This window comes from Aythya ferina (genome assembly GCF_964211825.1).
Source record: "Aythya ferina genome assembly, chromosome: W".
NCBI lineage: Eukaryota > Metazoa > Chordata > Aves > Anseriformes > Anatidae > Aythya > Aythya ferina.
The window spans coordinates 2,334,013-2,348,684 of NC_140313.1; the positions used below are offsets into that span (position 1 = coordinate 2,334,013).

General features: G+C 42.5%; 1 protein-coding gene across 6 annotated transcripts in view; it reads right to left on the reverse strand.

The window, feature by feature from the left end:
• LOC311426320 (AN1-type zinc finger protein 5-like) overlaps positions 1 to 12,307 on the reverse strand; it is a 30,199-nt gene extending 17,892 nt beyond the window's left edge. Inside the window, exons 1-5 of one of the 6 annotated variants that reach the window (XM_084502742.1) lie at positions 11,912 to 12,257; positions 8,969 to 9,275; positions 6,055 to 6,212; positions 5,568 to 5,679; positions 5,076 to 5,173 (exon numbers count right to left, since the gene is read on the reverse strand). In XM_084502742.1, coding sequence (XP_084358868.1) covers positions 5,076 to 5,173; positions 5,568 to 5,679; positions 6,055 to 6,205 — 361 coding nt within the window. In that variant the 5' untranslated portion in view covers positions 6,206 to 6,212; positions 8,969 to 9,275; positions 11,912 to 12,257. Of the gene's footprint in view, positions 1 to 5,075; positions 5,174 to 5,567; positions 5,680 to 6,054; positions 6,213 to 8,968; positions 9,682 to 11,911; positions 12,258 to 12,283 lie in introns of those variants that run through there. The other 5 variants (XM_084502746.1, XM_084502745.1, XM_084502743.1 and 2 more) reach the window with 5 other exon arrangements.
• Positions 12,308 to 14,672: the final 2,365 nt, after the last annotated feature.

The following is a 14,672-nucleotide window of genomic DNA, read 5'->3' on the forward strand; positions in this document are numbered from 1 at the left end:
ATCACATCACCCGCTGACTGATGCCTAGCCTGTCCCCAAGCAGCAGTCCCCCCCCCGCCCTGGCCAGCCACCCCATATAAGGACCAGGTACTGTTTAACATCTTTGTCAGTGACATGGACAGTGAGATTGAGTGCACCCTCAGCAAGTTTGCCGATGACACCGAGCTATGTGGTGCAGTTGACATGCTGGAGGGAAGGGATGCCATCCAGAGGGATCTTGACAAGCTTGAGAGGTGGGCCTGTGAAAAACCTCATGAGGTTCAACAAGGCCCAGTGCAAGGTCTTGCATCTGGGCCAGGGCAATCCCAAGCACGAATACAGGCTGAATGGAGAATTAATTGAGAGCAGCCTTGATGAGAAGGACCTGGAAATCTTTGTTGATGAGAAACTCAACACGAACCAGCAATGTGCACTTGAAGCCCAGAAAATCATCCATATCCTGGGCTGCATCAAAAGAAGCACAGCCAGCAGGTTGAGGTAGGTGATTCTCCCCCGCCTCCTCACTGGCAGGGCAGCATAAGCAGCAGAAGAGTACTTGACTTAGTGTAAGCACTGCTTGGCAATAATTAAACCATCAGTGTGTTATCACCATTAACCTCATCCTAAATCCAAAAACACAGCACCATACCAGCTACTAGGAGGAAGACATTCTATTCCAACTGAAACCAGGACCTATGACATAAAAAAATAAAAAAAAAAAATCTTCCAAACAAAAAAGCATAGTCAAGTTCCTTTTAGATTTGTTATACTGCCAAATTATTTAAAAATGAAATGCTAATCATAAGCCATGGCAGACTGAAAACAGAGGAAACAAATATTTGCACATTTTGTAGATTATTACATAGCTGCCTGGGAGAAGCTTCATCTGTATCAGAAACAAAGCACAATATGAACCCGTGGGAACACATTTGCTGTTTCCATCAGATGCAAAAGAAAATGTGATAAAAGGAGCCTTGAACTGAATAATTTAAGTCACTTGAAACATGGCACTAAGAGGAAAATTAAAACTAGAAATGGAACAACCTTCACTGTTGGACATGCTCACAAAAAATGGAAGTGGAAAAAGGAGTTTCCCAGAACCACCAAGGTAAATAGTCTAGTATATAATTTTATGCCACAAAACAAAGACATTAAAAGCAAATCCATCTAGAGGGAAAGCATTACTACCTACTACAAACATACTTCCTCCTCGGTATCAACTAACTGAGAAGCTTTCACTGGCATAACCAGCAACATCAGAATTAAAAAGCAATGAGAACAATCCTAAGAAAGTGCAAAGGCCCATTTCCCAAAAGAGCTCCTGAACAGTATCACTCACTCAAAACTATAATAAATTCCAAAAAGGAAAAGCAGCAGATGGCACACAGAAACATGCAACTAAAAGTTCCTTGGTTATCGCCTTGGCTGATTTCTCTTCCCAAGCACTAGTTCAAAAGATTACCAGATGAGGTTTATTTATTTAAACTAGACCAGTTCTTCTAACTACAAGGTTCAAGGTTGAAAGACTCAGGAAAAAAAAAAGAGTCATGTCTTCATAATTTATTAAAAATTTAAGACAACACTGTGATTTAGCCTTGCAGACAGCTAAACACTACAAAGCCATTTGCTAGCCCTCTGTATTGGGTTTACGTGACAAGGGCTTAGTAGCAGGGGGGCTGCAGAGGTGGCCTCTGTAAGAAGAGTCCAGAAACTGCCCCATGTTAGATAAGGGCCAGATCCAGCTGGCTCCAAAAGGGACACACCGCTGGCTAGAGGTGAGCTAATAAAATTTGTTGGTTGCACCTCTGTGAGAGCAGATTTATGAAAGGGGAAAGAGTGCTGCGCAACAGCAGCTGGGAGAGAAAAGTGAGAAATCTGGCCTGATGAATCTGGCCTGAAGGAGGCTGTGGCACATGGAGTGCCCCTGCTGGAGCAGACTCTGGGCTGGACCTATAGCCCATGGAGAGGAACCCACGCAAGAGATTGTGAACTGGCAGGAGCTGCTGCCCGGGGGACCCATTTGGGGTGTTATCAGTATTACTCTCATCCTAAATCCCAAACACCATCCATACCAGCTACTAGGAAGAATATTAACTCTATGCTAACAGAATCCAGGACAGACAAAAATAAGTTATCCGCAGGCATTATAAGATATGGTACCATGAGAAGCAACAAAACAGGCCCAAGAGTGATCATTACAATTCTACTGGAATTATGTTGCTCTTTAGCAGTAGATAAGTGCCTGAACAAAGCACAAGTACAGGTGTTGCACTGTAAATTTGGGGATATTTACTTCACTCTGTGTGAAAATTAGTTGCATCTTTAAGAAAGGCACATGGGAACAGTAAGGTTACTGATTATTGGTAGCAAGCCACAGCACTACAGTTGCTCAACCTATACACAGAAAAATCCTACAAACAGCAAGAACAATGCTACTCTGACCCCAAAGCATTAAAACCACAGTGACTCTGTGAGACTTCTACTTTAAAGTAATGACTGCTGTAATAACTAGAGAACTGACAGTAGTTTTCCTTATATAAACCAATACAACTGCTGCAGAAGAGTATGCCTACTGTAGATATTTTCCCATTGAGATTCAGATTGGCTCAGCTTGTTTTGTCTATCAGTGAAGCTGTTGGCACCTCTGTGATAAGATTCTTAAGAAAGGGTTAAAAAAAACCACAAACAACAACAAACCACCGTACACCAGCTATGGGACAGAGGAGTTAGGAAAAAAATGTGAGAGGAAACAACTCTGCAGATACCAAGGTCAGTGAAATAGGGAGAGGAGATGTTCCAGGTACTGGTGCCAATATCCTCCTGCAGCCTGTGGAAAAGACCACAGTGAATAGATAGGGAGATTGCTTACTAATTACCAAAAACAAAACAGACTTGACTTAGGGAAAGTTAATTTATTGCCAATTAAAAATAGAGTAGGATAGTGAAAAACAAAACTAAAAACACCTCCCCGCCCTTCTTCCTAGACTCAACTTCATTCCTTCACTCCTGAAGTATCTACCTCCTTCCCCCAAACTCCAAGCAGAACAGGGAAGATGGGGTAATGAGGAATGGGGGGAGGGTATTTGCAGTCAGTTCACAATGCCTCATCTCTGCTGTTCCTTCCTCCTCACACTCTTCCCCTGCTCCAGCATGGAATCTCTCCCACGGGATACAGTCCTTCCCAAACTGCTCAAATATGGGCTTCCCACAGTGCATGGGTCCGTACCACAAGATGCAGTCCTTCAAGAACGAACTGCTCCAGCATGGGTCCCCCCAGGCCACAGTTCCTGACAGACAAGTGGCTCCTGCATGGGCTCTCCATGGGCTGCAGTTTCCTACAGGCTCCAGCATGGGATCCTCCACAGGGTATGGTGTGGATATCTGCTCCCCCGTGGTCCTCTCAAGAGGCTGCAGGGGAATCTCTGCTCCAGCACCTGGAGCACCTCCTCTCGCTCCTCCTTTGCTGACCTTGGTGTCTGCAGAGTTGTTTGTGAGCAGCTGCAGGGTGCTTAGCTGCCTACAGGGCTTAACCCCACAATGCCACATAGGGATTTAAGAAAAGTTTAGGTCATCTTCTCTTCACTGCAAGACACTTAGGGATAAATGTACCAGTGAATACAGCTAACACTTGGTTTATCTTAGATGTCCAATAAAACCTTTACAAGTTAAGAACAGTATATAAGGGCATATAAGGACACTATTCTATGCAATTTATAAAATCTACCCCCAGCTTGACAAACACTTAAAAGGGAACTTCTACTTTTAGAGCAGCTGAAGATTGCTTCAAGAATTCACGGATATGTGCTAAGGAAGACAATTTGGTTCCAGAAGTTTTTTTCCAAAGATTTAAATTCTATTGTAGTTTTCCAAGCGTTCTCTACTCAAGCTTGTAACAGAGCTTTGGCTGATTTCAACTCTGAGTTTCAAGCTGCAAGATTATTTAGAAATGTAATTATCTTGAGTTCCTTTTACTGATTAGAATAGGGGGGAAATCCCTAAAGAATGTAAAAAGCATTTAGTTACCTCATTAAGAGAAAACAGATATTGAATCAACAGAAATAGAAGACTACCCTTTACAGCTGACAGAATAACAAATCCCCATTTTTAATAAGACAAAATTTGGCTCACTTGACCACTGCTACCATTTTATGTATTTTTTCTATCACTTTTTCCAGGTAGCAATTCATAACAAGACAATATTGGTTTAATAAATAATTTATACTTCATTATTGTATTTAAAGTTACATACAATAAGCCTTCAGATGACATCAGTTACAAGAAGCTGAAACATGTAAAAGCCTCCACTTAGTTTGTACATAACCAAAAAAGAATACAGTAAAAGCAGTTGTAATTTAGTTCACGTCACAGAATCTTACTTAGCATGACTTACTTCAAATAGTGAAATCCTATGTACAAAATCCTGACCTGTAACTATCATCTGTAACAGCAGTCTTTATTGACAGATATGCATCTATATAGTGCTGAGTAGTACCTTCTGGGTTTTTTAACTCAGATTTCCAAAAACAAACAAAAATCTTTGGTTATAATTAACAGTTTTTCCTCCTATAGAACATCAGCTTTTGATGTTTTCAGACTGTTTCAGACTATGCTGAGTCTGTTTTGCCAGTGATGAGTGACCTAGTGACCTCCCTGTCCTTATCTCAACCTGTGAGCCCTTTCTGTCATATTTCCCCCCCCTTTTTTTTGGGGGGAGGGGGTGAGAGCGCAGTTGTGGTGGAGTTCAGCTGCGTAGCAGGGTCAAACAAATACATTAAGATATCCATTTGAGTATACTGCTATACAATGAAACAAATCCCTCACTAGTTGTAGGTAAGGGAGTAGTCCCTCTCCACCTCCCACCAAGAAATACTTCCAAGTTTAAATAGTACAGCTGTACAGGAATAAAAATTAAATTGAACACTCTCACTGATCAACGTGTGGTAAATATTCTACACCCACAGAACAATGCTTTAGTTATATCTATTGACAACTTGATTAGTCCAAGAACCTTTAGCAGTCTTTGTTAGCGTTTTAAAGTAAATAAACTGTCAGCTTCTGTTAAGTCAGTTGTACCCAGTGTTACTGTGCAAACATACCTGGCTCAGTCTCTGTTTTCGGTGTTACTTTTTCCTCTCTTGAAATGCTCATTTCTGTCATTTGCTGCATTACAGGCAAAGCGGCAACAGGCACATTTCTGTTTACGTACGGTGAAATGGGTAATTTATGTTAGTTTTGAGTTCATAATAAAAGCTCAAACTGTCAAAATCCATCAATAGACTACCTGTTCCTGACCTCTACTTCTACCATCTCTAAAATACATCTTCCAATCTATTTTAGTTTCCCTATAGGAAAATAGGAAATCTGTGGCAAATATTTCTCCAGATAAACCAAAAATGTTCTTGTAAATGCAACAGTCCAACACCAACCACTAATTAGTTCTCATTTATATCCATAAGGCACTGTCTGGTGCCCCATCCCTTTTTCCTCTGCAGAAACTCATTATAATAGCATAGTGTTACTGCAGCGTTACTTTAACTTGCTATTTGCTCACATTTCATTCAAACCTGAAAATAATACCTTCATCTTACCTTGATTTTTCAGATGTGCTACTGGCAGCTCCTTCACAATTGTTTAAACTTGCATCTGCTCGTTGTATAGATGCAGAGTCTGAGGTAGGAGTGTTTGAACCACTAGCTGTGCCTGTATAAAAGGGATTTGAGAAGTTGATTATAAACAAACTCTAGAATACAAGTTAGTCAAGTAGCTTTGCATAGATTTATAAACTGTTTCCATTCATTCTACAGCATTTTCTTAAAGACAGGCTATAATGCTAATGACCAAAACACAGGGATTGTGTAAGAACACACTTTTAGTGGAAGGTAAGTTGTAAATTAAAGGCTCAACACCAAATGGGCCAGAATATATTATGCAAAAAATGCATTTTTTTAAATTGATTTAAAGCATTATTCCCTTTGAAATACATAGTTTTAGTACACAGCTATCAGAACTCCTGAAATACATTCTGTAATTCCTCTCATTACCTACTATTTTAAAAACAAAGACTCAAACCTTTACCTGTTGGGCTGATTATACTGCTATTCTGCTGACGTTGAAGATATTCTTTGTAGCAAACAGAACACATGCCACTTGTCCTAGGATTTCCATAAAATCCACATCCTGTACTACACAGCATGGGCCCTGGGGTCTGGTTTGTCTCCTGAGCCATCTTGATGCTGTAAATAAAACCAAGAAAAGCATTAGGAAACCACATTTACACAGCCTATGTATTACCAAAAAGCCACTTAAATCTTTTGTCTTAATGTTATAAACAGACTTCTGCACCTCCCAAAGGTAGGCAATGCTAACCCTCATCTTTGCCACCAACTACAAACTTTAGGAATAAAAATACTTCAACCTCACTAGTATTTAACCTCTGCAAAGCAAGGTTTATAGAAAAACTGATAATAGCAACTAAATCCTTGGATCCCAAGGGCAATGAAACTAGAACACGGTAATCAAGCAGTCTACTACAAGTTGAGAGCACAGAACAATATCACACTTGTGCTCCAAGAAATTAGATTTAGTGGAAGTACTGCCTATGATTGCCTAAAATATCCCCACTTGGAGTGAAAACTCTAGATTACTATCTTACAATTTAGAAGCGGACACAATAAGGGATATTTGACTGCTGATGCTCATAAAAACTCAAGCGTACCAAAAGGTAATTAATTCTAGTGTTTAAATAAATACTTTTTAATAACTTGAAAAAAAAGCCACACTACAAGTTGTAAACATATCTCAGTAACAACTGTAATGGATGGCAGCATTTGTCTAGTTAAACTAGATTTCTGGGATCAAAGTAAATCAGAGGCAGGACGAAAAAGTAATTAAAATCTGCTTCCCTGCTGGTGGTCGTAGGACTTCAATGATTTATACTGTTGTTTCAGGACTACAAAACAAGGTTACATTTATTCTGATAGAACTCTCAACACTGACGCCCATGGGGGACCCATGTTGGAGCCGTTTGCTCCTGAAGGATGGACCCTGTGGTACAGAGCCATATTAGAGCAGTTCTTGAAGAGCTGCTGTCTGTGGGAAGCCCATGTAGGATCAGTTCAGGAAGGACAGCATCCCGTGGGAGGGACCCCATGTCAGAGCAAGAGAAGAGTGACCATGAAGGAGTGGTGGAGACAAATCTTTATGGACTGAATACATCCCATGTTCCCCATTCCCCTGTGCTGCTCCGGGGGTAGATGTAGAAGAGGGTGGACTGGGCAAAAGTGTTTTTAATTTCCTTTTAATTTCTCACTGTTCTAGCCTGCTAGCGATAGGCAATAAATTATATTAATCTCCCTATGCTGAGTCTGTTTTGCCTGTGATGATAATTGATGAGCAAGCTCCCTGTCCTCATCTCAAACCTCAAGCTATTTTCATCGTATTTTCTCCCTTTTTTTCTTTGAGGAGGGGGAGTGAGAGAACGGTTGTGGCAGAGCTCAGCTGCATAGCAAGGTAAAACCACCATCTTTCATAGAATCATAAAGGTTGGAAAAGCCCTCCAAGATCATCTGGTCCAACCATACCCCTACCACTAATGTCACCCACTAAACCATGTCCCTAAGCACCACATCCAACCTTTCCTTAAACACCCCCAGGGATAGTGAGTCCACCAGCTCCCTGGGCAACCCTGGAAAGGGCAAACCCCCTCCCTACCCACCTCACCTCCCCAGGTGCCCTTACACAACAAATGTGAGGCTCCCGAGCTTAAGGGACAGTTAAGGGAAAACTTGGGGGAAGGTCCACCCAGGAGGTTGTCTAGAGCAAGGAAGGCAACTCCATACCTCAAGACTGCCTCCACCAGGAAAGAAGGGTAATTGTCATAGATGACTCCCTTCTAAGGGGAACAGAGGGCCCTATATGTCAGCCAGACTCTACTTGTAGGGAAGTCTGCTGCCTCTGTGGGGCCCGTGTCAGAGGCATTATCAGGAAACTTCCTGGCCTGGTTTGCCCCTCCAATTATCATCCATTACTGATAATTCAGGCTGGCAGCGATGAAATCACTGAGAGAAGCCTGAAGGCTATCAAAAGGGACTTTCAGAGGATTGGGGTGGTTAGCGGATGGAGTGGGAGCACAGGTGGTGTTTCCCTCTATCCCTTCAGTGGCAGGAAGAGATAGTGAGAGGACCTGGAAGGCCCAGCTGATAAATACATGGCTGAGAGACTGGGGCTATTGCAGGAATTTGGGAGGTTCTGGACAGAGGGAGGTTTACTCAGCACTTGGCCTGATGGCTGCAGATGGGTCCCACCTGCCTCAAAGGGGGGAACAAATCCTAGCCCAGGAGCTGGCAGAGCTTGTTGAGAGGGCTTTAAACTAGGTACAATGGGAGATGGGGATGAAATGAGGCTCAATAGAAATAACCCCCAAGGGAACAATGCCAGGGTTGGGGGCAAGGGCAGTGGCACAACTGAAGTTCATCTACACCAATGGATGCAGCATGGACAACAAACAGGAGGAGCTAGAAGTCAGTGTGCAGCAGGCAAACTACCACTTGGTTGCCATCGCTGAAATGTGGTGGGACCACTCCCACGACTGGAGTGCTGCAATGGATGTCTATAAGCTCTTCAAAAGGGACAGTCAACAAAGCAAGGACAGTGGCATGGCTCTCCCTATTAGAGAGTATTCCAATGTTCTAGAGCTTAGGGCTGGGAATGATAAGGCTAAGTCCCTATGGATAAGGATCAGTGGGAAGGCCAACAAGGCAGACATCCTGGTGGGGGCCTGTTATAGACTGTCAAACCAGAATGAAGTGACAGATGAGGCATTCTACAAGCAGCTGACAGAAGTTGCACAACTGCCAGCACTTGTTCTCATGGGGGACTTCAACTTCCCAGACGTATGCTGGAAATACAATACAGCCCTGAGGAAGCAGTCTAGGAGGTTTCTGGAGAGCATAGAAGATAGCTTCCTGATGCAGCTGGTTAGTGAACTTACCAGGGGGTGCCCTGCTAGACCTCTTCACAGAGAAGGACTGGTAGATGTGGTGGTCAGGAGCTGTCTTGGGCAGAGTGACCACAAAATGGTAGAGTTCTCTATTCTTGGTGAAATCAGGAGGGAGTGTCAGTAAAACTGCTACCTTGGACTTCCGGAGGGCAGACTTGGAATTGTTCAGGACACTGGTAGGGAGGGTCCCTTGGGAGTCAGTCCCAAAAGTTAGAGGAGTCCAGGAAGGCTGAATGCTCTTGAAGAAGGAATTCATAAAGGCCCAGGAGCAGGCTATTCCTGCGTGCCTTAAGATGAGCTGGCAGGGAAGAAGACTGGCGTGGCTGAACAGGGAACTTTTGCTGAGCAACCAGGGAAAAAAAGACTTTATATCCGTTGGAAGAAGAGACAGGCAACTCAGGGAGAGTACAAGGAAGTTACCAGCATATTCACAGAAAAAAGTCAGGAAGGCTAAAGCCCAGCATGAGCTACTCTATTTCCTTGGAAAGCTAGCTAATACCATTACATGTCTACTTTCCTAAATTTCTCAGAAACTTGGGTCTGTATTGGGTTTACATGGCAAGGTTTTGGTAGCAGGGGGCTGCAGGCATGCCCTCTGTGAGAAAAATCCAGAAGCTGCACCATAAGGGCCAATTTCAGACAACTCCAAAGGGATACACCACTGCCCAGAGCTGAGCCAGTAAGTGATGTTGGTTGCACCTGAGTGAGACCATATTTAAGAAAGGGGAAAAAAAAAAACAAAAACAACACACTGGTCAACAGCAGCTGGGAGAGAAAGGAGTGAGAAACAGCCCTGCAAACACCAAAGTCAGGGATGAAGGAGGGGGAGATGCTCCAGGCACCAGAGCTGAAGTTCCCCTGCGGCCTGTGGAGAGAACCATGGTGGAACAGGTTGTCCCCCTGTAGCCTATGGGCACCACATCAGAGCAGATTTCCACACTGCAGCCTGTGGAGAACCCCTGCTGGATTATACTCCAGGCTGGACCTATAGTCTCTGGAGAGGAGGCCATATGGGACCAGGTGACCTGGCAGGAGCTGCTACATGTAGGGGACCCATGTTGGAGCAGTTTGCTCTTGATGGATGGACCCATATTTGGAGCAGTTCTTGAAGAGCTGCTGCCTGTGGGAAGCCCACACAGAATCAGCTCAGGAAAGACTGTGTCCCGTGGGAAGGATCCCACATTGGAGCAGGGGAAGAGAATGACTTTGAACAAAGCATTACGGACTGACTGCAACCCCAATTCTCCCACACCACTCAGAGAAAGGAATTACAAGAGGGTGGATGAAAGGAAGGTTTTTTTTTTTTTTTTGTATATTTCTCACTGCTCTAGCCTGTTAGTAATAAGTAATAAATTTTATTTATCTTCCTATGCTGAGTCTGTTTTGCCCATGAAGATAATTGTTGAGTGATCTCCTTGTCCTCATCGCAACCCTTGAGCCCTTTTCATCATGTTTTCTCTCCCTCTCCTTTTTTGGGGGGGGGGGGGGGGGGGGGAGGGGAGTGGAGTGAGAGAGCAGTTGTGGTGGAGCTCAGCTACACAGCTGAGTAAAACCACCCCAGGGTCACAAAATTGAAGTGAATTAGCTTCTACCTGTCACAAGGCTGCATTGTGACAGGCCAACCTAGAGGCTTACACACAAAGCCTTGTCAACAGGGGCCTCTGAAATCAGCTTCTATTTATATCTCTGAAGGCTGCCAACACCAACAACTCACAGAACTGAAGCATCTGAGCATATGCCCACTGTAATAGAGAAAAAAATAGAATTAACATGACTACAGCTTCCTTTCTAGAGGAAAGGCAAGTGCAGATACTTGAATTCAATCAAGAAAATGCATCATCATGATAGTCATGTCAGACAGCCATTTTCATCTCTATTTTACAGTAAGGTGAGAGAACTGGTTGTGTTCAGAAGCCTAAGATTATCATTGTCTCATGGGCTCAAAAATACATCCCCCTCAACTTCTATTTGGGTGGTTATAACCAAACCCCTTTGGAAAAAAAAAGAAAAACAAAAACAAAAAACTTCTCTTTTACCCCCAAAAGGAAGAAAACTTAAGCCCTAAGGATGTTCCTATTTAACCCTGAATTCCCAACATAAAAAGGAGCTATTTATTCTCTTTTATTTATTATGTTAACTCAAACAATAACTTATAGCACTGGCCTTCGTAGTTGCTAGCAAGTTTACCCAGTAAAACTAAAACAGGAACACAAGCACCTTATTATTATGATTAATGAGGTCTCATAACTAAGAGATCTTTTTAGTTCCAAATTAGAACTAAGCTGACAGTCAGTTTTAATAACAGTAGATATTAAGACTATTTAAATGATCAACTAAGCTCTTTTCCGTACACCAAGGCCACTTCCAGTAATCTACAACTGAATCCTAACACATATGCGCTTCACCAAACACATAATGAATGCACTTAAAGTTACCTTAACACTTAATTTAAAAATAATAAAGGGAATAAAAATCCAAGTTAACTTTAAATCAATAAAAGCAGCTTGGAGTTGTGTCAATGGTCAAGCTAAATTGGCTAGTTAATCTAAATACTTATTTATCTGAACACCCTCCGCCAGAACCCCCTCCCCCAAAAAAACACACACACAAGAACAGCAAGGATGTTTCTGGCATATGTGCTCTAGATGAGACAATAAGATGAAGTAAACACGGAGAAAATATATCAAAAACGGACATTTCCCAATGATGAATAAATCCAGCTCAGCGAGTCAGACAAAAGGGAAGACACTACCAAGTGTTCAATGCGTGATACTTCTCAATTGTTTCCCCCTTCTCCCCCGAGAACACCGGAACACAAAAGACTCAAAGGTTGCCAGGTTCAGTTAAAAAATAAAAATAAATATGCAAGCAGGATGCCAAGCTGGAGCTGTGGAGACCAGTGTGCTCCCGGCCGGGCCCATATCTCACACCAACCTCCGAATCACGATCGATACATCAACCGCTGTGAAGCCCCACACGACCCCCTCGTTCCCAGCGAGGGCTACAGAAGCCTCATCGTATTGTTTCCTTTGTCTGCCCTGTTGAGTGGGGAAGGACCACCAGTCCAGACCGCGGCCTTCCTTCACAGCAACTGCCACGCCAGGAACCGAGAGGGAGGAGGCCACACCATAGTAAGCAAGAGACTCCCTACCACCTCTCGTCTCATGGAAAGCAGCGGAAACACTGCGAAAAGCTTTAAGTATCCCCGATATCACTCCTCTACGCACACTACCACCGCCCTAACAGCTCTTAAGAACCAAGCCCATTATTTCCCTCTCCCCCCCCCATTCTTCAGTGCTCGCATACCTGCTACGGGGGGCGGGGGAACAGGAGTGGGGGGGCGGGGCGGGGCGGGGCGGGGCGAAGCGAAGCGAGAACCCTCACAGCGGATGTTGTAGGCGCTGCAGATGGCTCCGGACCGTTCCTAGGAGAGCGGTGGACGAGGTGCAGAGCTAGCAGCGCTACTACCACCCTTTCTATCCGCAGTAGGGATACGTAAGAAGAGCTGTGATGCGCAAGAGTTAGATGAAAAGAAGAAAGGCAGGCGAAACAAAGAGAGAATTAGGGAGGAGAGAAAAAGCCGAACCGACTGGTTCCGCCTCCTCCTAGCTGCTGCTAAGGCCTGTACGCCCACGCGCGGAAACAACTAGGGGGAGGTAGGGCGCATGCGAAGTAGCTTGTGGTACTATTACAGCCGCCCGCAGTCATCAAACCCTATACCTCGGGGACTATACAGTAATGGACAGGGAGTTTGCGCGTAATCAGAGAGTCTGCTCTTCCAAGGGGAGAAAAGCCCGTGTGCCTTCAACAGCTCAACCTTATCATAAGAATAGGGTATTGGGTAGGGCTATTGATTCATTGGCTGATATCTACTTACACTTCCATACCTAAACAAATGTTAAGGTACTAGTTGGCTACCTTTTTTTTTTTTTTTTTTTTTTTTTTTCCTTTTTAAATAGGCTGACTTTCCTTTTTAAATAGGCTGACTTAACAAATTACTTGCAGTGATAAACCAGTCTAAAACTGGGGTAATCCTGTGCTTGGTGATTTTGTGGATTGTTTTTTTTTTTGTGAGATTACAGTGTGAATAAATTATATTTTCTGTTACTTTTGTTGATTTAAATTCTTAACTTTTGAGTATTTACTATAGAGAGTCATTTGCTTTTAGTAAATAAAGATATCAGCTTGAGACATGTTTTCTGGACAGCTGAAGTAGGAAAAGATTTGTGGTATATGCTAAAGCCCACATAGCACAAATTTGTTGTATGGTTTGCCTGAAGGTTTGCTGACTTTTTCAGCCTCGTCTTTTAACTCAGTGCTTACATTTTGAGGGCTTGCTATTATTTATTGGCTGCTATTATTTATTGGCTGTGACCACCTATAGCCATAGGATGAACTTGAAATCCAAACTTTAATTTGTATTTGCAAACTTGTATGTCCATGAGCCTAAAAATTAAGCGTTTCTATACTTTTCCATGTCCAAAGTTCAGATCAGGCTTCAACAATGGCTTAGATACAATAGGCTGTCTACCATAGACATAAATCTTCCAGGATGTTGATTACCCTGACCTGGATAGGTAAAAAACAGAAAGAAAGGTTATATTTCTATGGAGAGATGAAGTTGGAAGGTTGTGCAAGCATGGAGCACACTTGAAGAGGAAAAATAAATCAAAGAATTAAACTTATTTCAGACTTTCTGCTCACTCTGGGAGTAGAAAAGGGTAATTCATAGTTTTAAAATGCTGTTAGTAGGTATAGGATAATGATTACTTTGTCATAATAAATTAAAGGCAATTAATATTTTAAGGTAGTATTTCTGGGAAATGGAAGATAAATATACCATGTTTGTGTGAATATATTCATCTTAGGAATAGAAGATCTGTAAAATTCAAAGCTGCTTTAGATGAATGGTCTAAATAGTTCAGCTTTGCTTAAATGCAGTTTCTACCACATTGTATTGATACTCTGAGGCTACAGTGTATTAGGACACACATTTATGGGTCTCTCTAAACCTTAAGAAAACAGCTAGAATTGGAAGGTATGGCTTTATAGGAAATACACCACTGAAATCATTAGAAAAAATATTTTTGCCTGACGTACCTTGTAATGCTGACTTTGTCAGAGGGATGACTCCTGAGACCCAAAAGCTTCTATCAGAGACAAAACTTTCAGGTAAATGGAACTATACTCTGATGAAGTATAGCATGCTTTACTTAAGTATAAGGCACTAATAAGGGATTTCCAACACAAAAAGGCAGCATACAGAGGATGAAAGCAGAGACAGGCTACAAAGGAAGAATTGAGAGATGTCCAGGTATATAGGGATGGTATCAGGAAAGTTAAAGCTCAGTTTGAGACTTGTAAGGAATATGAAGAGCAACAGCAACTTCCACTATTGCATTAATAGTAAAAGGCTGAACAGGGAAAATAGGGGACTGCTACTGAATGGGGTGGATTATTTAGCGATAGCAGACATACTGATAAGGACAAGGTACTTGCTGCATAAATTTCAAGAAGTATGTGCATAAAAACAGTAAAGCTGTATAGAGTTCAATTGAAGTTGAGCTTTTCCCAAATTGATTGAGAAAAGTTTGTTAAAATTGTTTTTCACAAATGTATCTTTGAAAACATGTTCTATAAAGATATGTCAGTAAGCCTTTCTATTCTGTATTCACTCAAAAATTTGTTGCTTTTC